At 48.7% G+C, this 26,531-nt stretch overlaps 2 protein-coding genes and 1 long non-coding RNA gene across 15 annotated transcripts in view; 1 reads left to right on the top strand and 2 right to left on the bottom strand.

Moving 5' to 3' along the window:
* LOC106995771 (protein FAM153B) overlaps window positions 1–4,504 on the bottom strand; it is a 39,858-nt gene extending 35,354 nt beyond the window's left edge. For 4 of the 13 annotated variants that reach the window (XM_077937561.1, XM_077937563.1, XM_077937565.1 and 1 more), the window contains exons 1-4: window positions 4,368–4,496; window positions 2,770–3,109; window positions 1,379–1,490; window positions 769–862 (exon numbers count right to left, since the gene is read on the bottom strand). Coding sequence is in view for 5 of the 13 variants with exons in the window: in XM_077937556.1 (XP_077793682.1) it covers window positions 769–821 (53 nt within the window). In the remaining 8 variants the exon portion in view is untranslated. Of the gene's footprint in view, window positions 1–280; window positions 733–768; window positions 863–1,216; window positions 1,491–2,769; window positions 3,110–4,367 lie in introns of those variants that run through there. The other 9 variants (XM_077937558.1, XM_077937562.1, XM_077937568.1 and 6 more) reach the window with 9 other exon arrangements.
* LOC144329483 (uncharacterized) overlaps window positions 3,880–26,531 on the bottom strand; it is a 74,769-nt gene continuing 52,117 nt past the window's right edge. The window contains exons 3-6 of the mRNA XM_077937570.1: window positions 6,688–6,755; window positions 6,038–6,216; window positions 4,901–5,085; window positions 3,880–4,720 (exon numbers count right to left, since the gene is read on the bottom strand). Coding sequence (XP_077793696.1) covers window positions 4,935–5,085; window positions 6,038–6,216; window positions 6,688–6,738 — 381 coding nt within the window. The 5' untranslated portion in view covers window positions 6,739–6,755 and the 3' untranslated portion in view covers window positions 3,880–4,720; window positions 4,901–4,934. The remainder of the gene's footprint in view (window positions 4,721–4,900; window positions 5,086–6,037; window positions 6,217–6,687; window positions 6,756–26,531) is intronic.
* LOC144329621 (uncharacterized) lies at window positions 12,179–16,789 on the top strand. Its single transcript, XR_013395086.1, has 2 exons — window positions 12,179–12,501; window positions 15,687–16,789. It is a non-coding gene; the product is annotated as an uncharacterized LOC144329621 (long non-coding RNA).

Genomic DNA, 26,531 nt, shown 5'->3' with positions numbered 1-26,531 from the left:
TCCCTGGCAGTGAGAAGGGCCATGTGACAGGACCCCGTGAAACACAGACAAAGTGATGGTGGCCCCCCTTCCAGGCCTCAAAGCTCCTCAAGCCTCAGCCTCCTCAAATTCTGTGCCCTTCTGCGCAAATGGCTGGTCACACGAGCTGGAAGGTGTGGCCACCAACCCCAGGGCCTGGAAGACATGCCAGGCTGTGCCATTGTGTCAAGCAGGACACAGTGGACAGCGCTAAGCCCCTGAGACTGGGAGCGTTTCTGCCACCCAGTTCGGTCTCACCTACCCTTGCAGATGCAGGTGGTGGGGAGGCTGGGGAGTAAACATGATGTGAGCCCTTCCTCAGTCACGATGTTCCAAGGCTCTGTGGGGCGTCCTGTTTGTGACCTGCCAGGAGTCTCCTGCAGAGATCACCTGTGGGCTGCCCACTGGTGCTGGGTCACACAGCCAGGCTGACCCCTCACGATGGCAGAGCATCATGCCCATGTCTCTGAGTGCCTGTGAACCCTGCTTCCCCAGGTGAGGAGGGCCATACCCAGAGCCCTGCCTCAGCTAAGTGACTGGAAGGGGGCTCAGGCTTCCCTGGGCACAGCAGATGCCCCACAGGCAATAGTGGAGCAGCAGGAAGGAGAGCAGACCAGGAAGCCCCCAGCCCTCCCAGGACCAGCCCCTGGCTGCTGAGTCTGTACTGGTTTTAGTGGCAAGAAACCCAGTGAGCCCTCTCCCTCCACTGGACGCCCACCCCAGGTCCTGCTGCACCCCCAGCTCACTCACCCTTGGGTCCTGGCACCTGGTGTGCTCACCTGCCCCAGCATCTCCCAGCTCATTCATTAAATTCTAGGAAATAACATGGTTTCTTTTTCTCTTTCTGAAACACAAGGGAGAGAATTTCCTGGAGTCACAGAGGCACAGGAGGGAACTGGAAGCAACCTGGATGGCCCTTGTCCTGCCTCCTGCCCAGGACCACATTGACCCTCAGCCACTTCCCTGGAACCCTGGGCTTCTACAGGGCACAGACGTCAGCAGCCCAGGGCATAGAAGAGCCCAGAGCCAGGAATGGAAGTGCCACAGCCAGCAGCTGAATCTGAGAGGCAGCTCCAGGGCCCTGGGACCTAGTCCTGCACGCCACAGACATCTCCCTGAGCTGGCCCCAGGCCTTCCGGGTATCCCCAGTATGAGGGAGAAAAGCATGCATCCACCATCCCGCCAGGTGGGCGCACACCTGTCCAGGGGCACAGGTGACCTTTCTGAGGTGGTGCCTGGGCCGCTGTACTTTGTGCTGCCACCTGAACTGCCGCCCTCAAGGTCCTGCCTGTGCCATCTCCCTGCCGCCGGCTCTCTAGGACGCAGAAGCCAAGCACAGAGGAGCTGCGGGAACACAGACCTTGCTGCCCGCTCTCACGCATTCCCTCCTCGCCTGGGGTCTCAGAGAGGACAGCTCAGGGATCCACAGGATTCACAGCCTCCAGGCTCTGGGGAAGGGGAGAACGGGGTCCCTGAGGCCCCCAAGATCATACACCTATGAGGCTAGGGCTCCGTGGAGGTCCAGGTCTGCTCAGAGTCATCCATGTGCCTGGGCCTCGCCATAGGGAGGTAAGACCAAAGTGGGGAGGAAAGGCGGGACTTCAGGCACTGCCAAGTGTCCTGGAGCCTCGGTCAGGAGAGGGCCTGTCCTCCAAGGTCTCCTGGGGGAGGTGGAGCCCGCCTCAGGGGGCACAGCATCACCTCCTTCAGCCCCAAGCCTGGGCCAGGCTGCCACTCTGGTGGGGGAGCCAGGTGGGCTCTGGGAGGCCTGGGACTTTCTCAGCCCTCCCAGCCCCCAGGGGCACAGTGCCTGGGTGAGACACCCCAGGGGACCTGTGAGCTTGACCTTTCTGAGTCACACTGACCCACGGCCTCCCAGGGGCCAAAGACCCCACCCCACAGAGCACAGAAGATGGCACTGGCAGGCCCAGGCACAGATGGTCAGGGAGAGACAGCCCCATTGCTGTAGTCCCCTGTGGCCACGTTATGCTCCTTGTCCGGTAGCCAGCTCTCAATCTCCTGCACCTCACCACACAGGCGTGTGGAAGAAGTCACCGCACAGGGCCCTGACTGCTGCCTCTCCCTGCCAGGTGACAGCTTGTGAGGTCTCTGCTGCTGTCTCCCCAGGGTGAGCACAGACCGGCAGGAGCTGAGGCTACCCCAGGAGTGCTCCTGGGCTGCCCACAGGTGCTGCCGTAGATTCTCCTAAGTCGCTCACAAGGAAAAAGCTGTGGAGAGGCGGGAGGTGGGGTGGACAGAGGGCACAACCAGGGTGGGGGCTGGGGGCACAGCTCTAGCACCAGGAAATGGTCTCCCGGCACCCCCTGGAAGGAGCTGTCACAATAGACACGCAGCCCCCTCCACTCCAAAAGGATGGAGAGAAGCGTCAAGGTGAGGGCTGGGCTGTGCTCCACTCTGCCCCTGTTCCTTCTCCCAGGGTGAGCTGGGACGTGGGAAGGAGCCCTGTTCTGGACAAGGAAACATAGTTGACCCCTTGCCCCCTGCCGCCCAGCCTCCACCCTGCACCCTCCACCCTGTCCCCAGCACAGCAGCTTCCATCAGATGCCAGATCTCCAGGCAGGCAAACGCGGGCTGCAAGGGCCATAGCCTGACTTCCTCGCCACACACCTGTACCACCCCTGGCACAGATGTCTTCCCACCCCTCCCTCAGGCCTCCTCTGATGTGGCCATGCCTCGTCTGGTCCCCAGACCCACCACACTCCTTGACATCAGCTAAAGCAAGGGTCCTACCTGAGAAAGCAGCTGAGACCCCGGGGCTCCTATTTCAGCCTCTGAGCACAGTTCCACGTGTCACTCCTGTATCTGGGCCAGGCTGTCCCCAGGGCACTGGAGCCTGAGGCAGATGCTTTACCTGTGAATGGGCAGGCTTGGGGCCACCTCCCTCGTCTGGGAGCCCTCCTCAGCCCCACCCCTGGACCCTCACCACTGGCCCAGAGAAGGGGCTGGAGCAAACCAGAGGACCCAGGCTGGGGAGCTCCTGCGTCCTTTCCCTCAGCACCAGAGTTCAGTGACCATGGATGCCTCAGTTCCCTCACTTGTGAAATGGGCCAAGGTAAACCTGGTGAAGCTTCTGGCCAGAGAGAGGAGAGGAAAAAGAGAAAGGAGGACCGTGAGCAGGAAAGCGAGTGCCTCCGCCTGCTTGCAGGAGACAACCCAGATAGACCAAAAGCCAAGAGCACAAAACCATGTGACAGCTCAGACCAATGTCAGCTTTTTAGACCTTGAAGGCAAGCGTGTTGGTGTTACAGTGACAGAATTAGAACCTATGGGAAGGTGACAGAGCTGATGAAAATTTGAAGGCGGAGGTTGCAGTGAGCCGAGATTGTGCCACTGCACTCCAGCCCGGGCGACAGGGGGAGACCCCGTCTCAAAAAACAAACAAACAGAAAAAAAAAAAAGAAAGAAAAGGAGAGTTCTCATCCCAGCCAAGTATAAAGATGCAACTTTTCCCAGAAAAAAGAAATAGAAGACAATGATGTGTGACCTGTAAATTACATGTAAAGAACACAGTAAAGGTCGAACTTCTGAGGCATCAGTCTGAGAAGTTTTAAGAAGAAATAGATTTCAGAATGAAAAATTGTTACCTCTTGTATTCTCATTGAGAACAAATTTGTATCTTAAGAACAGCTTACTTTTCAACCAAAATTCTAGTTTGATATTAGCATATGTTTAAAATTGTAGCTAATTTTAATAAGACCTTATAAACAAATCTATCCCAGTTTTGATTGGGATTAGAAATTATGAGGTTATAAAACATTTGTTTCATAAGCCTTTTACCACCCCATAACTTTTTCTGTTTTATAACTGTTTACATTCATTCAGTTGTATTTATCTTTTAAATTTTTCTTTAAAACAATCCCCAAAACTTTTAAACGAGGCAATATTGTTTCAAATCATGAAATAACTCATCATTGTTTGTAGCAGTCTCTGCATTCAGCCTGCTCTAATATTTGGTTTCAGCTTTGGATGTCTCTATTCAGAAGACTGGCCTGTAATCTCCCTCTCATGGGCTGTCTCATACCGCACTTGGTATCAAGATTCTCCGGATCTGGTGAAGGCAGTGTTGCTGTGTTCCTTCTGGATCTATTCTAGCGAAAAGCCTGCATAAACTTGGCATGGGAAACAGGACATTTTCCTAAATAGAGGAAAATGTTTAAGGCAAAAATCTTGATAGAAAAATCAAGAACACAAATTGAGTCGTAAAACTCTAAAATTTGAACATCTATAGACAAACTAGAGTTGGGGAAATAAAAAAAAATCAGGGAGACATTTTAAGTACAAGTGGCTGATCTGAAGAAACTGCAGTGAGAAGAGGGAAATGAGCACACCTTGAGAACAGCAGCAAAGGTCGCCTCCCGTCGTGATCACTGGTCTCTTGGCTCTGCACAGTGTGAAACGGCAGTTCACAGAGTGGCAGCTGGGACGGAGGCAGGACCTTCACCATGAGATGACAGCGGGTGCACTCAGGGTGCTACGGCCGTAGACAAGGGCTCCATCTTAAGACGACCTCCGTGGCAGGTCACCGTAGAATGTTCAAACGAACACATGCCACACTGTGGGGTCCAGCTGCTTCTATCTAGACCAACATCTTTTGGTTGCAAATTCTACATTCTTTTTAAAAGCCAGCATTTCTCATGAGGAAAATGCTCTCTGCCACGCAGTCCGTCCCTGAAGCTGTCACCTGCGGGTGCCATCTTGAATCAGGGCTTAGTTGGTAATGGACTCTTATATTTGCTCACCAAGAAATTCTGCAATTCATCTATAATTTCCATGGTGAGATTTGCGTATCATAATGCAAATAAAATGGAAAGAAGCCAAGAGAAATAAAATTCCCATCTTAGACAAAGAAAGAAGACTTTACCTGGCAAAGAGCTAGGGTCATTTCTGGAAACATCTCACTGGCCACTGTCGCTAGGAAACAGAGTCACTGTCAGCCATGGGAGCTGCTGAAGGACCTCTGGCAGCCTTGGGTGCTGAGGAACAGGGCTGGCATGTGTGGAGGAGGTGGGTGAGAGCACAAACCGAGCTGCTGCTGGGCCACCCTCCCTGGTGGTGAAGGAGGCAGAGGAGACCATCAGGAGAGCCCTGGGAGACACAGCCTTGGGTCTCTGGCTAAGCCACCCTCATCACTGTGAAGTACGCAGTGTGTTCACACAGGCAGCACACAAATGCAGGACATCACTCCGGGACAGGGTCTCCTCACAGAAAGAGGCCTGGTAAATATCCTCTTTTTTGTAAAAATGTTACTACGTCATCTAACTTTCCTAAAAATACCTATGCTCCTACTGCAGTTATTTTAATGGACTTTAAAATATGGTGAGCTACACACAATATTTACTATTTTAATCCTTAATTTCACGATCCAGGAGCAGAGAGGACCATAACAGCAGACAGAGAGGGGAGCCCAGGCACTTCTCCCTGACCCTGAATCAGAATCCACGCAGGAACCTGGAAATGTGTGGGGCTCAGCAGACTGCGGAGGGTGAGCAGGAAGCCTTTTCACACTTGTGGTCTATCTCAGCACTCGGCTGTGTGCATCAGAACATCACTGGGGCCCCAAGATGGGCTGCCCGGGGCTGAGCTCTGGGATGAGAAGGAACAAGGAGGACACGACCCCTACCCTCACAGTGACCAGCCATGGCCAGGATCCCTCCACCCATGGGTGGCAGGTCACAGACTTTGGCACTGATGAGTCCAAGCCTATCTCAGAGAAACAAGCAAAGTGACATCTTATGGGTCACAAGGGAGATTTGCAAGGAACAACTGGCCTCTGGGGCAGCCCCTCCCTTTGCTTAGCTCATCCTACACTGGAACTGGATCCTCTCCCACCTCTGCTGCAACCAGTGTGAAGCAGCTGCCCTGGCCAGGAGCTGTGAGGCTCCCTCCAGTTAAATAGGATTCTGGCCAACACACACCAGCCCCATGCACACAGCGCCACCCCACGTAGAGAGAACACGGCGGCTCCCAGGGACTGCAGAATGTGCCCGTCTCTCCTTACCTGGAGCAACCACTTCTCCCGCCACAGCCCGGGTCCTCATCACAACAGGAAGCTCCACTCCGGCTGCCTGTGTGCAGGAAAGCCAGCGACACAGCGGCACATTCCTCATCACCTGGATTCTTCGTCCACACGGGAGGGACTGCCCCACATACACCGTTCTCCTTGACTCCTGAAACTTCCTGTAATAACAGAAAACATATTGCTGTGAGCATCAGGCTGTGCTGTGTCCTGTGTGCGCAGGTCTTTTCTTCACTTGGTGACATTAGAAAACCAGATGAAAAACTGTGTTAAAGTCTAAGGAACACAAAAGAACAGGACAAACCGCCTCACGCTACAGACACAATTTCCTTGAATTATGTTTCCTCCAAGTCCATGTGGCTTGGCAATTAAGTAATTTTGTTCCAAGGAGAGAATCAAGCTGCTAAGGAAAAAGCTCACTCCACGCAGTGCGTGGCTGACGCTGTCATTTTATCCTGCTATTCAAAAGCAAGCCTCACTGGGGAACAGGCTCTTACTCAGAATTCACCCGACCAAGGACACAGTGTAAGTCGTCTATAATACATACGGTCAGATTCTCATCTCATAGGCTCATTCAGAAAGATAAAGCTAGGAAAGCAACTGTATTCCTCAGACAAATGCAGGGGTTTGACCTTCAGTTTCCATGGGGCCTCCTTTTTCTTCTCCCTGAGGTGTTCCTCCATGGGGTCCTCGGTGGAATCTAGGAAGACAAAGTGTGACCATCAGCAGGTGCAGGGAGGAGCAGGAAAAACAGCTTTCTAGCCCCAGGCCGCCTCATCAGGTAAAACAGCACATCTTGAACAGGGCACAGCACCCAGGGCAGGCTGGGCGTCCCTGCAGCCTCTCAGGGCTCCTGCCTCCTAATCGGACCCAAGCTCACTTGCCCTCCCTTCCTGCGTCCTTCCAAGGTCATTTCCTTCCTAGAATTCACCTTCTGTGTGTATCTGTCATTCCAGAATATTTTATACTTGGTAAAAAGAAACTGTTGTTTAAGAGAACATTTCATTCTAGCCAAAATATTCTATATATTCACTAATATTTTGTTTTAAAGATAATAAAACAAAGCTTTGAAAATACGAAGTTATCTTCTCATTTAAAGATAATTCCTACTTAGCAAGTGCTATCTGTCCTGGCACTCAGCCTTCTCAATGCAATGTGTGTGTGTGGGTCGGGAGTCCGTTGCTGCTCACACTCACCGGGGCTTTGACACTGGGACAGTCCATCATGGCGGCAGCAGGTGAGGGTGCGGACCCTCCCCAACCCAGCCGTGCAGGGGAGATGGGTGGTAGGCTAACACCCAAGTTGTTCCTTGAAACCATATTCGGTGCTGGGTCTTCACTGTGTTTACTCCTCAACTAAAGCATTTATTTTTCCTCTTTATTATTTTTTTGATAGATGGTCTCTGTCACCCAAGCTGGACTGTAGTAACATGATCTCTGCTCATTGGAACCTGTGCCTTCTGGGCTCTAGTGATCCTCCCCACTCAGCCTCCGAGGTAGCTGGGACTATAGGTGCACCACCACATACAGCTAATTTTTTTTTTTTTTTAAATAGATACGGGGTCTCACCATGTTGCCTAGGCTGATCTCCACCTCCTGGACTCAAGCCATCCTCTTGCCTCAGCCTCCCAAAATACTAGTATTACAGGCGTGAGCCACCCACCTGGCCAACTGGAGCATTTCTGAGGCTTGTGATGATCCTGTTATTAAACACAATAGAGCAGGTCCCTGATTATTCTCTGCTTTTGACCACGAACTGAGAAATGACCCCACCACTGCTGCTGACAGCCTGTGAGCTCTCTATGTGTGTTTCACATTAATGATCACACCAAAGTCCAGTGGAAAATGTAACTATTCCTACCCTGGGTTAGGGAACCTTTGAGACCTCCCTACACCGACAGTGTTTGGGGCCTGTCTAGGCTCTCATCCTTCCACACACAGACAGATGCCGGAATTCCCTGGCATGACGAGTTACACCAGGGCTGGCTGGTGAGTGCACAACAGTAGCCCATTGCATCAATCCTCCATCCATTCCTGAGTTCACATTCACCTCTTCCATTTAGGAGATCGAGCGCCTGGGAAACTCATCTCTGTACCACCTCTGAGCAGTGTGGATGTAAAATTTACCTTCAGAGACAGCTGTGGTGGAGGATCAATGGGTTAATTATGTGAAGTGTGCAGTGGTGATGCAATTTTTTAAGAAAAGTGCTCCCTGGGTTGTGCTCTGCACGGGGAAACATGCTTTCTGGGGAAATGCACATGCACTCCCAAGACATTCCCAATCACTCCTCCCCACCCCGATGCACACCACACTATTCCATCTACTTGACAATCCTGCCTCCCTAGACTCCAGTGGATGGTCACAGTTCTTTATTGGACTCAGTGTTTTTTACACCGAACTGTCCAAACCTCATTTCTGTCAGGAAGCTCAAACTGAAGTGGCTCTCCAGCAAAAGCAGGCTAGGAGGTGCTACCTTTGGCAACACTAAAGATCTCTCCTTAGAAATCAGTGCTTCCAGAACACACACCTTTTTCTTTGGTGCGTTTGTCGGCCTGCATTTACAGAAAGAAAGACACTGTGAGCTTCAGACCATCCTGTGTCCTGTGTGCACACGTCTTTTCTTCACTTGGTGACATTAGAAAACCAGATGGGAAATCGTGTTCAAAGGAACACAGAAGAATAGAACGAACCGACTCATGCTAAAGTTTTTCCTGGAGGATGTTTCCTCTCAAGGACATGTTGCTTGGCAGTTAAGTGATTTTGCCCCAAGGGGAGAATCAAGCTGCTAAGGGAAAAGCTCACGGCCACTCAGTGTGTGGCTGATGCTGTCATTTTCTCCTGCTGCCTTAAGTCAAGCCTCAGTGGGGAACAGACGCTCATTCAGCATTTCCCCCACCAACGACACCATACAAGTCACCTATGATACATATGATCATATCTTAATAAGAAAATAACTTTCTCTCAGATAAAACCAGGTGGCCTGACCTTCAAATGCCATGGGCATCCTCATCTGAGCTCACTGGCGAGGCCTTCCAGGGGATCCTCAGCAGGAACTAGGAGGACACAGAGTGACCGTGAGCACCTTAGTGGTGTTGCCCATCAACAATTCAGAGCCACTGGTTGACATGGGTGTGGGCCACTCCACACTCCACTCGACCTGGGTGGAGAAACCAACTCCAGTGAAACAAATGTAACTTTCTTTGAGACTGGAAGGATCTATTTCTATGTTTACTCAAAGAAGCAGTAAACTTCTTCTAAGGGAGAATTTGGCTACTTTCAGCTTCATGGGGAAAGTGTGAAGAGGGTGCCCTTGCCCCCTCTACACAGGAGAAGTGCGATGTGCTACTGGCAGCCTAGGAGAGCCAGCAGCAGGAGCCCCAGAGAGGCCAATTTTTCCCCCAAAGAAATGATGCCCAGGATCACATTCACCTCTAACAAGGGGAAGTCATGGACCTGTGCTGGGAGGATGGCTATGAACACACACCTCAACGACCCCAATATGGATGACTCTTGACAGACATCTGGACTCATCCCAGTGAAGATCAATGGGAATAACTGGGCTAATCCCACTGAGGATGATTAACACCTGGGCTGAGCACCCCCCCCCACCCCGGGAACAACGTCAGCTGGACACAATGAGGATGTCTATGAAAACTTGGGTGTTCTCAGAAGAGGACGGCTATGAACACATGGCCTGGGCCCACTGAAAACTGCTGCTAGGCTGGGCCCAGGAGGCAGCTTTGAACAGATGGACTGATCAGGACAAGGATAGCTGTGAATACCTGGGCGGGCTGGCCCAGATGAAAAGAGTTATTAACTTCTGGGCTGGTCCCCAATTAGGACATATGAGAAAACCTGGACTTCCCCAAGTAATGATTGCAACAAACAACTGGGCTCAGTCCGATGAGGATAGTTGTGAACACCTGTGCTGTGCTCAATGGGGATGACTGTGTACAATGGGGTCTGGCCAATGACAGGTGTGTGTGTGTGTGTGTGTGTGTGTGTGTGTGTGTGTGTACAACAAGGCTGTTTATTTCACCTGGGTGCAGGCGGGCTGAGTCCGAAAAAAGGAGTCAGCAAAGGGTGGTGGGATTATCATTAGTTCTTATAGGTTTTGGGACAGGCAGTGGAGTTAAAAGCAATGTTTTGGGGGCAGGGGGTGGATCCCACAAAGTTCATTCTCAAGTGTGGGGAGAATTACAAAGAACCTTCTTAAGGGTGGGGAAGATCATAAAGAACCTTCTTAAAGGTGGCAGAAATTGCAAAGTACATTGATCAGTTAGGTGGGGCAGAAATAAATCACAACAGTGAAATGTCATCAGTTAAGGCTATTTTCACTTCTTTTGTGGATCTTCAGTTGCTTCAGGCCATCTGGATGTATACGTGCAGGTCACAGGGGATATGATAGCTTAGCTTGGGCTCAGAGGACTGACATTCCTGTCTTCTCATATTAATAAGAAAAATAAAACAAAATAGCGGTAAAGTGTTGGGGCAGCGAAAATTTTGGGGGGTGGTATGGAGAGATAATGTGCGATGTTTCTCAGGGCTGCTTCGAGCAGGATTAGGGGTAGCACAGGAACCTACAGTGCGAGAGATTCAACTGAAGAAAGATTTTGGGGTAAGGGGCAATATTGTGGGGTTGTTAGAAGGAGCATTTGTCGTATAGAATTACTGGTGATGGCCTGGATGCGGTTTTGTATGAACTGAGAAACTAAATGAAAGACACAAGTTCCGAATAAAGTAAGAGGAGGAGAAATATAGGTATCAAAGGACTAAGAATTGGGAGTACGCAGGACATCCAATTAGAGAGTGTCCAAGGGGGTTCAACGTTATTGTTTGCTTGACTGGTGAGTTTTTGGGCTCTATCCTTGAGTTTTATGTTGTCATGTAACAGGCCAGAATGATTTAGATAAAAACAACACTCTTCATTTAAAAACATACGGAGCCCTCTTTTTTCAGCAGTGAGTCGAGGCCTCAGCAATTTTGGAGGAAAGAGAAATGAAAAGCCAGCATTTTTTTGTTAAAGAAGGACTAGAAACGCCTAGGAAAGAGTAAGTTTGATAGTGTGGTGGAGATGGCTGGGGAAAGGTAGAGGGTGGCAGAGGAACGGGAACCAGAATAAGAGTAAGTATAAAAGTAAAGAATAGGACTTCATCAGGGTGAAAGTATTGGAGGGTACCTTACCACTGAAGATCTATCCACTTCAAGAGAGACTTAAGGGTGGCAGATTGAGGTAAAACCAGGAGCCACTAAATACCAAGAGCCTGAGAAACTGCTTGGGTGATTTGACTAATAAAGGACAGTCTGTTACTGCACTGTATAGAGGTGGGACGGCCAAACTGAGGAATTATGTCTGACAGAAGGGAAGAAATGACCGCGGTGGCCTTCTCAGACCCTGTGGGAAAGGCCTCTACCCATTCAGTGAAAGTGTCTACCCACACCAAGAGGTATTTTAGCTTCCTGACTGGAGGCATGTGAGTAAAGTCAATTTGCCAGTACTGGGCAGGGACAAATCCCCGAGCTTGATGTGTAGGGAAGGGAGGGGGCCTGAGTAATTCTTGAGAAGTAGAAGAATAGCAGATGGAACACTGAGAAGTTATTTCCTTGAGGACAGATTTCCACGATGGAAAGGAAATGAGAGGTTCTAAGAGGTAGTCCAGCGGCTTGTAACCTACATGGAAGAGGTTATGAAATGACGATAGAATGGGCTTGTGAGACTGGAAGAAGATATTTTCTTTGGTCCAAGAACTATTTGCCTTGTGCAGGAAGAGATAGGTGGAGTTTCAGTGAGGGAGTAGGTGGGAGTGGCCAAGTGAGAAGGAGAAAAACTGCCCTGAGGGACAGAAGTTGGAAAGCTTGCTGCTGTTTTTGCTATCTGTCCGGAGCTGCACGCCCCGGCCATAGCGAATGATAGCTGACGATTGGGAACGCCTGAGCTCTATTCATTTCCACCCCACGCCTTCTCCCTATCTTTGCCTTTTCTACCTGTATTAATACCTCATAAAAGATGGCGCTCTTCCTGCTTCTTCTTCACCCATTTTTCCCGCGCCCGCGAAAATTACTACCTGACAGCGCAGGTGCAACATGACGTTCGACCAGAGAAACCAATACCTATCTGGCCACGCCTCCACTATGAGATCATTTTCGCCTTGGCCCAACCCCTTTCCCTCCAAGTGTATATAAGGCACTGCATTACCGCCATTAAAAGAGACTTGATCAGAGCACTGTCTTGTCTCCATTTCTCGTATCTCTTGTTCCCCAAATTCCCACCCCCTCCTCCAGGGCCTGCTTCGACTATCCCGCGGGCCGGGTAGCATGGCGCCCGAACAGCGACCTGGAAACGAGGGACTCTGTGAGGAAGAGGACGCCAAAGGATGGTCGACCGCTAACAAAGACAAAAGGAATTAAACTGATCACCGCGGGAACCTGCCGCGTCAGGATCGAAGGTAAGTGAGGCATCCGAAATGGGACAAGAATTAAGCCAACATCAAATATATGTAGGACAATTAAAAGAGGCTTTAAAGATACGAGGAGTAAAGGTTAAAGGTAATGACTTGTTTAAATTTTTTGATTTTGTAAAAGATACTTGCCCTTGGTTCCCACAGGAAGGAACTATTGATATCAAAATATGGCGTAGAGTAGGGGATTGTCTTCAGGACTATTATAATACTTTTGGGCCAGAAAAAATTCCTGTGACCGTTTTCTCTTATTGGAACCTCATTAGAGATTTAATAGATAGGAAGGAGGTCGATCCGCGGGTCGTGGCTGCGGTCGCTCGGACAGAGCATATTTTAAAGGTGAGCTCCCGTTCTAACCTTGCAAAGCCTCCGCAAGATACGGGGGAGGGTCTCATTTCCCTCGAGGGTAATCGTGGGAGTGGATCCCAGTGGATGTGCGGATGGCTGGGCGGGTCTTGCATGTTTGCAGTTTTTGTAAATTTGTCGCGTACCATCTGAAAATAATTATTACTATTCAGTGATTCTCAAGCTTTCTCAATTTTGGCAGTGTATATGAACCACCTGAAGATTGTATTTTAATTGGTTAAAACAATGGTTCTCATTGAGTTTCAGCCTTCAGTGTGCATGAAACTCACTTGGGAGGCTTGTTCAATCACAGCTTGCAGAGCTCTGCCCTCCAAGTTTCTGATTTGCTGCGTCTGGGGTGCAGACCATTATTTACTTATCTACCATGTACCCAGGTGATGAGGTTTTTGGTCTTGTAGGCATGCTTTGCGCTTACAAGATTTAAGAGCAGTAAATATCACTATGATCCTTATGGGTGCCTTACAACCAGGATTACCTTCACCGGTTGCGATTCCTCAAAAATATTTTAAAATCATTATTGACCTTAAAGATTGCTTTTTTACAATTCCCCTTCATCCTGCTGACCAAAAAAGATTTGCCTTTAGTCTTCCATCTACAAATTTTAAACAACCAATGAAACGCTATCAATGGAAAGTCTTACCTCAGGGTATGGCTAATAGTCCTACCTTGTGTCAAAAATATGTAGCTGCCGCTATAGAGCCAGTCAGAAAAACGTGGGCACAAATGTATATTATACATTATATGGATGATATTTTAATAGCAGGAGAAATTGGCGAACAAGTCTTACAGTGCTTTGCTCAACTCAAACAAGAGTTAGCAGCAGCTGGACTACAAATAGCCCCAGAAAAGGTACAATTACAAGATCCATACACCTATCTTGGTTTTCAAATTAATGGACCCAAAATTATTAATCAAAAGGCCGTTATACGTCGTGATCATTTAAAAACTTTAAATGATTTCCAAAAATTACTGGGAGACATAAATTGGCTTCGGCCGTACTTAAAACTCACTACAGGAGAGTTAAAACCTCTTTTCGATATATTAAAAGGAGACTCTAATCCAAAATCTCCCAGGTCCATTACTAAAGAAGCATTAATGGCACTCCAACAGGTAGAACATGCCATTGCAACACAATTTGTTACCAGTATTGATTATTCTCAGCCATTAATATTCCTTATTTTTAACACAACAATAACCCCTACTGGCCTATTTTGGCAGAACAATCCCATTATGTGGGTACACCTGCCCTCCTCCCCTAAAAAGGTTTTGTTGCCTTATTATGATGCCATAGCTGATCTAATTATCTTGGGAAGAGAAAACAGTAGAAAATACTTTGGAATAGAACCCTCTACCATTATACAGCCCTACACTCAATCACACATTCATTGGCTATTACAAAATACGGAAGCCTGGCCAATTGCTTGCGCTTCTTACACTGGCTCAATTGACAACCATTACGCACCTAACAAACTCATTCAATTTTGTAAACTTCATGCGTTTGTGTTTCCCCATATTACCAGCAAAGAACCTCTCAATGACGCATTACTAATTTTCACTGATGGATCTTCCACAGGACTTGCCGCTTACACTTATAATAATGTAGTCGTTAAATTCCAGACCACTTATACATCAGCTCAGCTGGTTGAATTGCAAGCTATAATTGCAGCACTATCAGCTTTTCCTTGTCAGCCACTTAACATTTACACAGACAGCACCTACCTGGCTCATTCGATACCCCTCTTAGAGACCGTGCCTCAAATTAAACATATTTCAGACACAGCTGACCTATTTTTACAATGTCAACAACTTATTCGAAAAAGGACTACTCCCTTTTTTCTTGGGCATATTAGAGCACATTCAGGATTACCGGGACCTTTAACACAAGGTAACGCAACAGCTGACGCGGCAACAAAAATCATAGCCACAGTCACTACAGACAATTTACAACAAGCACAAAAAGCACATGCCTTGCATCATTTAAACGCCCAAACCTTAAGACTCATGTTTAAACTTACCAGAGAACAAGCTCGACAAATAGTTAAACAATGCGCCAACTGCATAACGTATTTGCCTGTTCCCTATCTAGGAGTTAACCCCCGAGGACTCATCCCCAACGAAATTTGGCAAATGGACGTTACTCACCACTTAGAATTCGGTCAGCTAAAATATATCCATGTATGCATAGACACCTATAGTGGATTCATCAGTGCAACTCTCCAAACAGGAGAGGCCACCAAACATGTCATAGCTCATTTATTGCATTGCTTTTCTATTTTAGGAATACCCAAACAAATCAAAACAGACAGTGGCCCTGGTTATATAGCCAAAACCTTTTTACAATTCTGTAATACCCTACAAATTAAACATACCACAGGCATTCCCTACAATCCCCAAGGACAAGGTATAGTAGAAAGAGCTCATCTATCTTTAAAAACTGTTATCACAAAATTAAAAGGGGGGAGCTGGTACCCCGTGAAGGGTACCCCTAGAAACATTCTCAATCATGCCCTGTTTATCCTTAATTTTTAAAATTTGGACAGTCATGGAAAATCGGCTGCCAATCGTTTCTGGCATCCTGAATCTCAAAAACAGTTTGCAATGGTAAAATGGAAAGATCCACTTGATAATTCATGGCATGGCCCCGATCCAGTTTTAATTTGGGGAAGAGGCTCAGTATGCATCTTCTCACAAAAAAATGATGCAGCCAGATGGCTGCCTGAAAGATTGGTAAGACAAATAAATCATAACCATTGTCAGTCCAGGGAAGATAAATCTCCCCGAGAAGTTCTTTCCTTCTTGTTTTTCAGAAAATGAAGCCTAACATGAAATTCCTTTGGAGAATAATCGCTCTATATAACATAGTGACAGTCTATGCAGGTTTTGGTGACCCTCGTAAGGCAAGAGAATTATTACGAAAACAATACGGCCAGCCTTGTGATTGCAAAGGGGGACAGGTATCTGAACCTCCGTCAGACAGAATCACCCAGGTGACTTGCTCGGGCAAGACAGCTTACCTAATGCCAGACCAGTCATGGAAATGAAAAGTGCTGTTTTTACGCCAACAAATCTGGAATCGTCAGAGATAAGATAAAGACTTTACAGGAAGAACTAGAAGAGCGCAGAAAAGGTCTGGTTGCTAATCCCTTGTGGACTGGACTCGATGGACTTCTCCCCTATCTCCTGCCATTTCTTGGTCCTTTACTTACTCTTCTACTCTTTCTCACTCTCGGGCCTATAATCTTTAATAAGCTTATGGCATTCGTCAGACAACAAATCGAGGCCTTCCAGGCCAAACCTATACAGGTCCATTATCATCGCCTTGAGATGACTGAAAATGGTGAGTCTTATTTGCCTTAATAAGACCACCTCCCCTGTGTGCTGAACTGGACAGTCAATGACGGGTAAGAGGACACTATCTCCATCGGAGCCTAAGACAGGAGGGCCGCCCTTGCTGCTGCCTTATCCCATGACGGGCCTAGAAGGTGGGGATGAGTTGACCCAACCTAAGACAGGCGCAGTTCCCGAGGGGTCGTTTTCTCATCATAAAATAATTAAAAGGGGGACCTGTCCGGAGCTGCACGCCCCGGCCATAGCGAATGATAGCTGACGATTGGGAACGCCTGAGCTCTATTCATTTCCACCCCACGCCTTCTCCCTATCTTTGCCTTTTCTACCTGTATTAATACCTCATAAAAGATGGCGCTCTTCCTGCTTCTTCTTCACCCATTTTTCCCGCGCCCGCGAAAATTACTACCTGACAGCGCAGGTGCAACATGACGTTCGACCAGAGAAACCAATACCTATCTGGCCACGCCTCCACTATGAGATCATTTTCGCCTTGGCCCAACCCCTTTCCCTCCAAGTGTATATAAGGCACTGCATTACCGCCATTAAAAGAGACTTGATCAGAGCACTGTCTTGTCTCCATTTCTCGTATCTCTTGTTCCCCAAATTCCCACCCCCTCCTCCAGGGCCTGCTTCGACTATCCCGCGGGCCGGGATAGCTATCTTATCAGCATAAGCGTTGTCCTGAGTGATGGGATCTGATGCCTTTTGATGGCCTTTGCAATGAATGACTCGAGCTTTCCTTGGAAATGAAGCGGCCTTGAAAAGAGTTTTTATTAAAGAGGCATTAATGATGAAGGACTCTTGTATAGTAAGGAAACTTCTTTCTGCCTATATAACAGCAGGGTGGTGCAGGATATGGAAGGCGTAGTCAGTATAAATATTGACACGTAGTCCTTTTTCAAGAGTGAGGGCTCCAGTTAAGGCAATGAGTTCAGCTTGCTGAGAGGTAGTGGAGGGGGCAGAGCAGTGGCCTCAATGATAGATGTGGAAGATACTGTAGCATAGCCTGCCTTTGCTGGTGAGTGGCGATTAGGCCTGGTGGAACTGCCATCAATAAACCAATTGTGATCAGGGTGAGGAACAGGAAAGAAGGAAACATGGGGAAACAGAGTGAATGCCAGGTGGATCAGACAGATACAGTCAAGGAGGTCAGGTGTGGTATCAGGAATAATGTGGGGGCCAGCCTAAAACAGCAAGGTCAAGTTGTTTGGACAGAAAGGCTACAGGGCACAGTCCCGGCTCTTGTGTAACAATTCTGACCACACAGCCCTGCAGCTTCGGCTGTGTGTGATGGAAACGGGTTGGGATGAGTTAGGGAGAGCTAGTGTGGGGGCAGCTTCTAGGGCTGTTTTTAAGAAATGGAAAGGGGCCAGGCGCGGTGGCTCACGCCTGTAATCCCAGCACTTTGGGAGGCTGAGGCGGGTGGATCACAAGGTCAGGAGATCGAGACCACGGTGAAACCCCGTCTCTACTAAGAATACAAAAAATTAGCCGGGCGCGGTTGTGGGCGCCTGTAGTCCCAGCTACTCGGGAGGCTGAGGCAGGAGAATGGCGTGAACCCGGGAGGCGGAGCTTGCAGTGAGCCGAGATCGCGCCACTGCACTCCAGCCTGGGCAACAGAGCGAGACTCCGTCTCAAAAAAAAAAAAAAAAAAAAAAAGAAATGGAAAGAGGAGTGAGGAAAGGATTTAGGATCAATGGGGCCAGCTAGGTTTCCTTTTGTGAGTCTATATAATGGTTTTGTTAGGACAGCAAAACCAGGTATCCAAAGGCGAAAGTATCCAACCATGCCTAGGAAGAAAGGGAGTTGTTTTGTAGAAAAAGGGTGTTGGGGTTTAAGAGATTGGTCAGACATGATCGGCAGGGAGAGCACGGTGTTTTTATGTAGAATTATGCCAAGGTAGGTGATGGATGGAGAAGAAATTTGAGCTTTGGAGGGCTCCAATATCCCTTGGAGAATAAATGTTGAAGGAGCAGGAGGGTGTCTTGTTGAGAAGATTCAAAGGAGGAGCTACAAAGTACAAAGTCTTTGACTACAAAGTCATCAATATATTGAATAAGGTGAGAAGCAGAGGGGTGGAAAGAAAGTAAATCATGGGAAAGAGCTTGGAGGCTGAAGTAATGAGGGCTGTCCCTGAAGCCTTGCAGCAGCACAGCCCAGGTAAGCTGCTGGGACTGATGGGTGTCAGGGTCAGTCTGGGGTGAAAGCAGAGAGGCTGGGACAAGGGGTGCAGGGGGATAGTGAAAAAGCATCTTTAAGATCAAGAACTGAATAGTGAGTTGTGGAGGAAGGTACTGAGGACGAAAGAGTGTACGAGTTGGGCACTACAGGGTGGATGAGCAAAACAATTTGGTTGAAAAGGCGCAGATCCTTAACTAACCTGTAAGACTTGCCTGGTTTTTAGACAGGTAAAATGGGAGAATTGTAAGGAGAGTTTATAGGTTTTAGAAGGCCATGCTGTAACAGGCAAGTGATAACAAGCTTTAATCCTTTTAAAGCGTGTTGTGGGATGGGATATTGGCATCCAGCGGGCTAAGGGTAATTCGGTTTTAATGAGATAGTAAGGGGTGCATGATTGGTCACCAAGGAGGGAGTAGAGGTGTCCCATACCTGTGGGTTAAGGTGGGGAGATACAAGGGGAGGATGCGAAGAAGGCTTTGAACTGGGGGAAAAGGCAGCAATGAGGTGTGGCTGTAGCCCAGGAATAGTCAGGGAAGCAGATAATTTAGTTAAAATGCCTCGACCTAATAAGGGAGCTGGGCAGGTGGGATAACTAAAAAGGAGTGCTTAAAAGAGTATTGTCCAAGTTGGCACCAGAGTTGGGGAGTTTTAAGGGGTTTAGAAGCCTGGCCGTCAATACCCACAACAGTTAGGGAGGCAAAGGAAACAGGTCCTTGAAAAGAAGGTAATATGGAGTGGCTAGCCTCCGTATTGATTAAGAAGGGGACGGACTTACCCTCCACTGTAAGAGTTATCCAAAGCGTCTGTGATGGTCCAGGAGGCTTCCAAGGCGATGGGGCAGCATCAGTCTTCAGCCACTAAGCGGAGAAGGTGTGGGAAGGAGTCAGTCAGAGAGCCTTGGGCCAGAGTCCAGGGGCTCTGGGAGGGGGTGCCGGGCAAGTTGGACAGTCCGATTTCCAGTGGGGTCCCGCACAGATGGGACACGGCTTAGGAGGAATCCCGGGCTGCGGGCATTCCTTGGCCCAGTGGCCAGATTTCTGGCACTTGTAGCAAGCTCCTGGGGGATGAGGTTCTGAAGGAACCCCTGGCAGCGGCCAATGACAGCTTTGACAAATTTAGTAGGCACCAGTGAGGAAGGGTGTGAAAGCACGAGCTACTCCCAGTAATTAAAGCATTGCAGACCTGGGCTGGGCCCAGTGAGATTGAATGTGAATATCTGGCCTGGGGCGAAGGAGGATAGCTGTGAACACCTGTGCCCGGACCAATGAGGATGGCTGTGAACACCTGGGCTGGGCCCAAGGGTGTGGGGAAAAGAAAGAGAGATCAGCCTGTTACTGTGTCTATATAGAAAGAAGTAGACATAAGAGACTCCATTTTGTTCTGTATTTGAGATGCTGTTAATCTGTGACCCTACCCCCAACCTTGTCCTTGCAAGAGACATGTGCTGTGGTTTAATGGATTTTGGGCGTGCAGGGTGTGACTTTGTTCCTAGAAAAGCTAGGTATTGTCCAAGGTTTATCCCCATGTGATAGGATGAAACAATGTTGCTAAAAGGTTTATCTCAAGGCACAGGATTTTCCTTTAAACTTATTCATGTCACAGAGATCCTTGTTCTTATGTCTTACTGCTAATTTCCTCCCTAAAAATGATCCTATTGTCCTGCCACTCCCTTATCTTTAAGATGGTAAAGATAATTATCTATAAATACTAAGGGAACTCAGAGGCCGGTGCCGGCGTGGGTCCTCTGTAAGCTGAGCGCCGGTCCCCTGGGCCCCGCTTTTCTTTCTCTATACTTTGTCTCTGTGTCTTATTTCTTTTCTCAAGTCTCTCGTTCCACCTAACGAGAAACACCCACAGGTGTGGAGGGGCAGGCCACCCCTTCACAAGGGGACAGCCTGGAATAACTGGGATGGGCCCAGAACACATGGCTATCAACACCTGGGCTGACCCCAACGTGGACAGCTAGAAACATCTGGTGTGTGCTCAGGAGGACAGTTCTGTTCATTTTGGCTGAGCCGAATGAGGACAGCTGTGAACATCTGCACCGCGCCTAATTAAGACGATGGTGAACGGATGGGCTGTCCCCATGGGGGACATCTGGGAAGCCCTGGCCTGGGACCATGGAAACTGCTGGAACCAACTGGGAGAAGTCCTGTGAGGAAAGCAATGAACACCAGGGCTGGGCCCAGTATGGATGGCTGTCATTACCTGGGATGGCCTCTATGAGGGTGGCTGGAACCAATTAGCACATATGTGAACAAACTAGCTGGCCCGATCAGGACGGCTGTGAACATCTGGGCTGGCTGTCATGTGAAGGACAGAGAACTCCGTGGCTGGTTTAGATGAGGACCACTGTGAACACCGGTTCAGGCCTGGATGAAGACAGCTGGGAAACCCTGGGCTGGACATAATGAAGATGGCGATGAACAGGTGGCCTCAGGCCAATGAAAATGGTTCTTACCCTGGGCTTCATGTCATTGAGAGGAAGCGTGAACTCCTGGGCTTGCCTTGATACTGATAGCTATAAAAAACTGTTGCTATAAAGAGCTGAGCTCACACAAACGAGGGAGGCTGTGAACACCTGGGCTGACCTGGATGGGGATGACTGTGAACACGTAGCCTGGGCCCAGTGAGGACAAGTACTAACACCTGGGCTAGATACCGAGGAGGACCGCTGTGAACGCCTTGGCTGGGCTCTACGAGGACAACTTGGGAGTGTTTGGGCTCGGCCCTAAGTAAATAGCTGTGAACTCCTGAGCTGGGCCCAGTGAGAGTTGCCATGAAAACCTGGGCAGGGCCAGCGAGGACAGCTGTGAACACCTCGCCTGGGTCCAAAGAGAACAGCTGAGAACACTTGGGCTAAGCCAGTAAGGACAGCTGTGGCACCAGGGACGATTGCCATGTAGACAGCTGTAAACACTGTGGCTGGTCGCATGAGCACAGCTATGAATGTCTAGTCTAGGCCCAGTAAAGACAGCCAAAAACACCTGCCCTGGTTTCAGTGAGAGCCACTGTGAGCGACTGAGCCTGCCCCCATGAGGATGCCTATGAACAGCTGGCTGGGCCCAAGACGAATGGCTCTCGACACCTAAACCCACCCCGAGAAAGATGCTGTGAACAACTGGGCTAACGCCACTGAGGACGACTATTAACACCCGGGCTGGGTCCAAGTGAGGGCGACTTCAGCTGCACCCGGAAAGGACAGTTGTGAACACCTTGGATTTCTCTGATGAAGATGGCTATGAACCCATGGCCTGGGCCCAATGTGCAAAGCTGTGAACACCTGCATTGGTCCCAGTGAGGGAAGCTGGGAAAACCTGGGCTGGGAAAACCCAGTGGAAGCAGCAGTGACCAACCAGGCTGGCCACAAGAGGACAGCACACGGAAACGGATCACGATGAGGACGGCCGTGAATGCCTGGAAACAAAGCTACCCGAAGTCATTGCACTTCATTTTCATAAAGGGAGTACTATTTCATCTGCTCACAGCAAAAACTGGCAGAATCATCATGCTCTGGCTTTTATGAAGCTGATCCCCATGAGGAGAAAAATCCTACGAAGCTGAACTCAGAGATAACTGTTTAAAAAGCTGACTCCAATGGTTCACATAAACGAGCTCTTGTAAAGAGCCTTCTAGATAGAGCATTCCATCTGATGTCTTTCATGAAAAAACAAAAGGGGGCTCTGGGCAGAAAGGGCCAGAAGAAAGTGGAAGTCCACGCCTGGGCTCACGTGCCAGCTGTGGCTGACCCCTGGCTAGGGCACTGCAAAGCCAACCCAGCCTGTGCTTCCTTTCAGGCCTCAGCTCCCCGGCAGGCTGGCTCCCTCTCTGGAAGCTTCCTCCCTGCTCTGGGAATGACACTTCATGGATTCATCTGTTTGCCATTTTCCAGATGACATCATACTCAATTTTTTTTCTTTTTTCTTTTTTTTTTTTTTTTGCCTTTATCTCCCTCTGTTCACCTCTCACCTCTTAAAAGTCCTGTTTGTCCCACTTCCCTGTCCTTTGGAAAAGTAGTAACACCTGCCAATGACCATCCTCTGCAGTCCCCAGACTCCCTCTCCCTGTCATCATTAATAAAGGTGACACTGCGGCTTGGCATGAATACAGGTCCTCCCCGACATGCCCTACCCCCCATCTCTTGGAGCGTATAGTTCCCTGACTGCAAAACCCCTGCCTTTGAAGGTTTCTTCCTGCACCCAGCTCCCGTATCTATATTCTGAGCCACACTCAAAGAAAAGTCAAGTGACACAGTGAAAAATGCCATTCAGAGAGCTGGCCTGGTGGAGCCCAGACATCAGATCAACTTATTAAAGCCCCATATCTACTAATTCCACCTAGAAAAAAAAGATGTCAAAGTTGTTTAGACTGATTTGTTCCTCAAAATCTCCCCTGACTGTGTCGCCCTGGCAGGGCCAGAGAAATCCCAGCAAAAGTCTCATCAAAGTTAAAGCTCAGAGTTAGAGAGCTGACGGGGTGGATGCTTCTTGGGAACGATCCTGCAAGCCAGCCTCCCTGCCACACAGATGGGGAAACCTCGGACCACAGGGGTTAGGGGGTTTCCCCACAGTCACATTACAACCCAGGCATGCGATCACCGTGTCGAGTTGACTTTATCACCCTCCACCACCTTCAAACAGCAGTTCCCTGAACCTCCAAGTTTCCCACAAAGGGATTGTTCTCTCCCAGCCTGATTTTGCCAGAGGGTTGTCCAGGTGCCCGAGATACATGAACCTTAAGGCTGATATTCGAAAAATACATTCTTATTTTTCTGACCAAATAGGTTTCCAGATTTGGGGCAGAACAAGCCGTTCAGCAATTATTTTATCTTTCAAAACAAATGGAATGCATGTCCCCATTACCACTATCCATTGCCGCTTTGTCCATCACATTCTGTGCACAGCATCCAAATCTGGTTAGGAACATCAAATTAAAAACCAAATGACTGATCACTGAAATCACTCTGCATAATGAAAATCGTCTGGATGTGGCTTTAAGGAGCCTCAGGGCAGGAACAGGGTGGGACATGCGAGGCTTCACTTTCATCACTGTAGCCAGAGATCTTCAAAAGGACAGACTGCAGGCCTCACGCAGCCCACAGAAATGTTTGGTTTGGCCAGCATCATGTTTCTAAAACATTTGAATTTGCTGTCAACATTTAAAAACCAGAAGAACTTGCATTAAATTTTGGATATTCAGTTTCTCTTGGACATTTGGAAGATCCAGCAATCCCAGCCTTTCCAAGGAGCTGCCCATGGAGAGAGCAGGCCCTTTCTAGGCAGGCAAGGCCTGGCCTCATTCCAAGGTGACCAACTCATCTTGGTCGGCTGGGGGACGTTTCCTGGGAAACCCCTCAGTCCTAGGTAGCAGGACAGTTGGTCACCCCACCTAGTTCTCTCACTGATGTTATCTGCCTGGAACCTGGGGACACTGCACGTGTGACCTCTTCCCTACAGCCTCCACCACTCCCCTCTGGGGAATGCCTCTGCAGAACAACATGCAAAGCTGTCCGCTCTGAGAATTCTCCCCACTCTCCTACATACCACCTACTCTCAACTTCTCTTCACTCCTTGGCATTTGCAAAAACCATGGATGCTGACACAAATGAAGTCCAATTCTTTTTTTTTTTTTTTGAGATGGAGTCTTACTCTGTCACCCAGGCTGGAGTGCAGTGGCGCGATCTCAGCTCACTGCAACCTCCACCTTCTGGGTTCAAGAGACTCTCCTGCCTCAGCCTCCCAAGTAGCTGGTATTACAAGCCCAACACCACGTCCAGTTAATTTTGTATTTTTAGTAGACATGACGTTTCATCATGTTGGCCGGGCTGGTCTTGAGCTCCTGACCTCAAGTGATCCACCTGCCTCACCCTCCCAAAGTCCTGCGATTACAGGCTTGAGCCACCGTCTCCTGGCCATTTTTCTTTTCTGAAACAGAGCCTCGCTCTGATACCCAGGGTGAGTGCAGTGGCGTGATCATGGCTCACTGTAGCCCTGACTTGTTGGGCTCATGCAATCCTCTCACCTCAGCCTCCAGAGAAGCTGGGACCACAGGCACATGCCACCAGATCAAACTATTTTTTTAATGTTTTGTAAAGACACGGTCTCGCTGTTATCTAGGGTAGTCTCAAACTCCTGGACTCAAGTGACTCTCCTGCCTTGGCCTCCTAAAGTGCAGAATTCATTTTTAAGGACCCACGCAAGTGCCATTTCTTCCCCTGGGAAGCCTTCGCTATTCTCCCGGTACCAGGTAGAACAGGGCAGTCTGTCTGTGTTCTAAACACACTCAATTCTTCCTTTTACTTTGCTCATCACCATTAACACAGCATCAAGTGAGCTGACCCAGGGAGCACCCTTCCCAATAACTAGGGGGAGTCAAAATTGTGATAAAATTGAAAACTGTGAAGATTTCGAAGCCGAGTTGAAGTCTCAGTGTCTCTGCAGTAGTGAGCTTTGCACGTCATTCACCAAAATGAAAAACGAAAACCATCCCACAATTCTCTGCACCAACTCCACAGTGGTATTTACCACGCCGAAGTCGAAGAACACCTGGACCCGCTGAACACTGACCCCCAGTTTCTTCTGCCTGTAACGTGGTATCTTAATCCTACGCTGATGTGTCTGCCCCAGTGGCCCTGGAGATACTCAAGGGCAGCAACCTTCTTCCCAATCCTGTATCCTCGATGCCTGCAACATAGAAAGCACTCAGTAAAAATATACCAAGGAGGGAGTGCTGGACTCCCATCAAAGAGGTTAGAGGACTGCCTTATTTGCTGTGGTTTTAAAGGACAAAGATCTTCTCAGCTGTCCCAGTGCTCACAGGGACACTGAAGCTTAGCCGAGTGCCCTGAGCCGTATGACAAGCTGAAACAACCAGTCTACAACTGGGGTCAAGCTCTAATTCTTTCAGCCATTGATCATGAGATTACAAACTGTTGTCAGCGTTGGGGTCTTTTCTGGTAAGTAAAGAGGATTCTAGGAAGGTTTTCTCTCCTTCAATCTTCAGACGTACGCATCCAGCATCAACTTCCTCCTGGACATTTCCACCCCACGGGCGGCTCGTATTAACATGTCAACATGATCCTTCCCCTCAGACCTTTCTTCCTCATTCTCGTGCTCCTTCTCACACCCAGCCACTTTGGCCAGGGCAGTAATCCAGCCATAGTCCTTTGTTCCACCCTTTCTTTTGCTCCTCCCACTTTCAATAAATCACCAAGCCCTGGGGATTTAGAAATTTGTCTTGAAATTTAAAAAAAAAAATTATCTTGAATTTGTTCATTTCTCTCCCCACACTCCTACTGCACTGATTGACGCTACTGTCATGACTACCTGGATGATTGCAGCAGCCTCCTAAATGCATCCCCTGCCTCCCACTCTGGTTCTTCTAATTGATGCTCCCTGTTGCAGTCAGTGTGAGCTCTCTATAATGGAAATGAGACTAAGTCTCACTCCTACTTAAATGGATCCCACTTACTCAGAGAGTCAAAATTCAAACCTCTTAGCATGGTGTTCAGTTCCCTGCATGACCTGGCCCCTCTTCCCTTTTCAGCCTCATTTCCTCCACTCTTCCTACTCTTCCCTTTAAACTTTACCATCCGGCCACACAGAACTTGTACTAATTCCCCTCCAATCTGCATATCCAAATCATATTCTGATCACCACTGACAGCCTGACCACATGCTGTTCCCTTTACCAGAAGCATTGTTCTCCATCTGAGCCAACACACACATCTACCTACCTTTTAACGATTGACCTAGTCACCTCTACTGAACTTCAGGGCCCATATTTGAAATCACTTCATCTGGAAAAGCTTCTGGGATTTCCTCCATTCCTAGCAGGAATGGGGGCCCTCCTCTGAGCTCTCGTGTCCCTGTGCATATCACTTTCATGGCAATGATGGCAGTTTTCAGGAACTCACCTTATCTGTCGACCTCAAGACTGGGAAGGCAGAGACTGGCTCAGTGTCCTACTTTCTCCTTATCTCTTTATCCCCAGCACCTGCACAGTGCCTGGCACATAGGAATTACTTCACCATTGCTTGCTCAATAAATGGATATATAGTATGATCTCAGATGGAAGATTCAGTGGGACATAGACTGGGAAAGTGTATCTACGTAGCATGTGTTC

This window comes from Macaca mulatta, chromosome 6 (genome assembly GCF_049350105.2).
Source record: "Macaca mulatta isolate MMU2019108-1 chromosome 6, T2T-MMU8v2.0, whole genome shotgun sequence".
NCBI classification, from domain to species: Eukaryota; Metazoa; Chordata; class Mammalia; order Primates; family Cercopithecidae; genus Macaca; species Macaca mulatta.
This window is presented reverse-complemented; position numbering and strand designations above follow the sequence as displayed.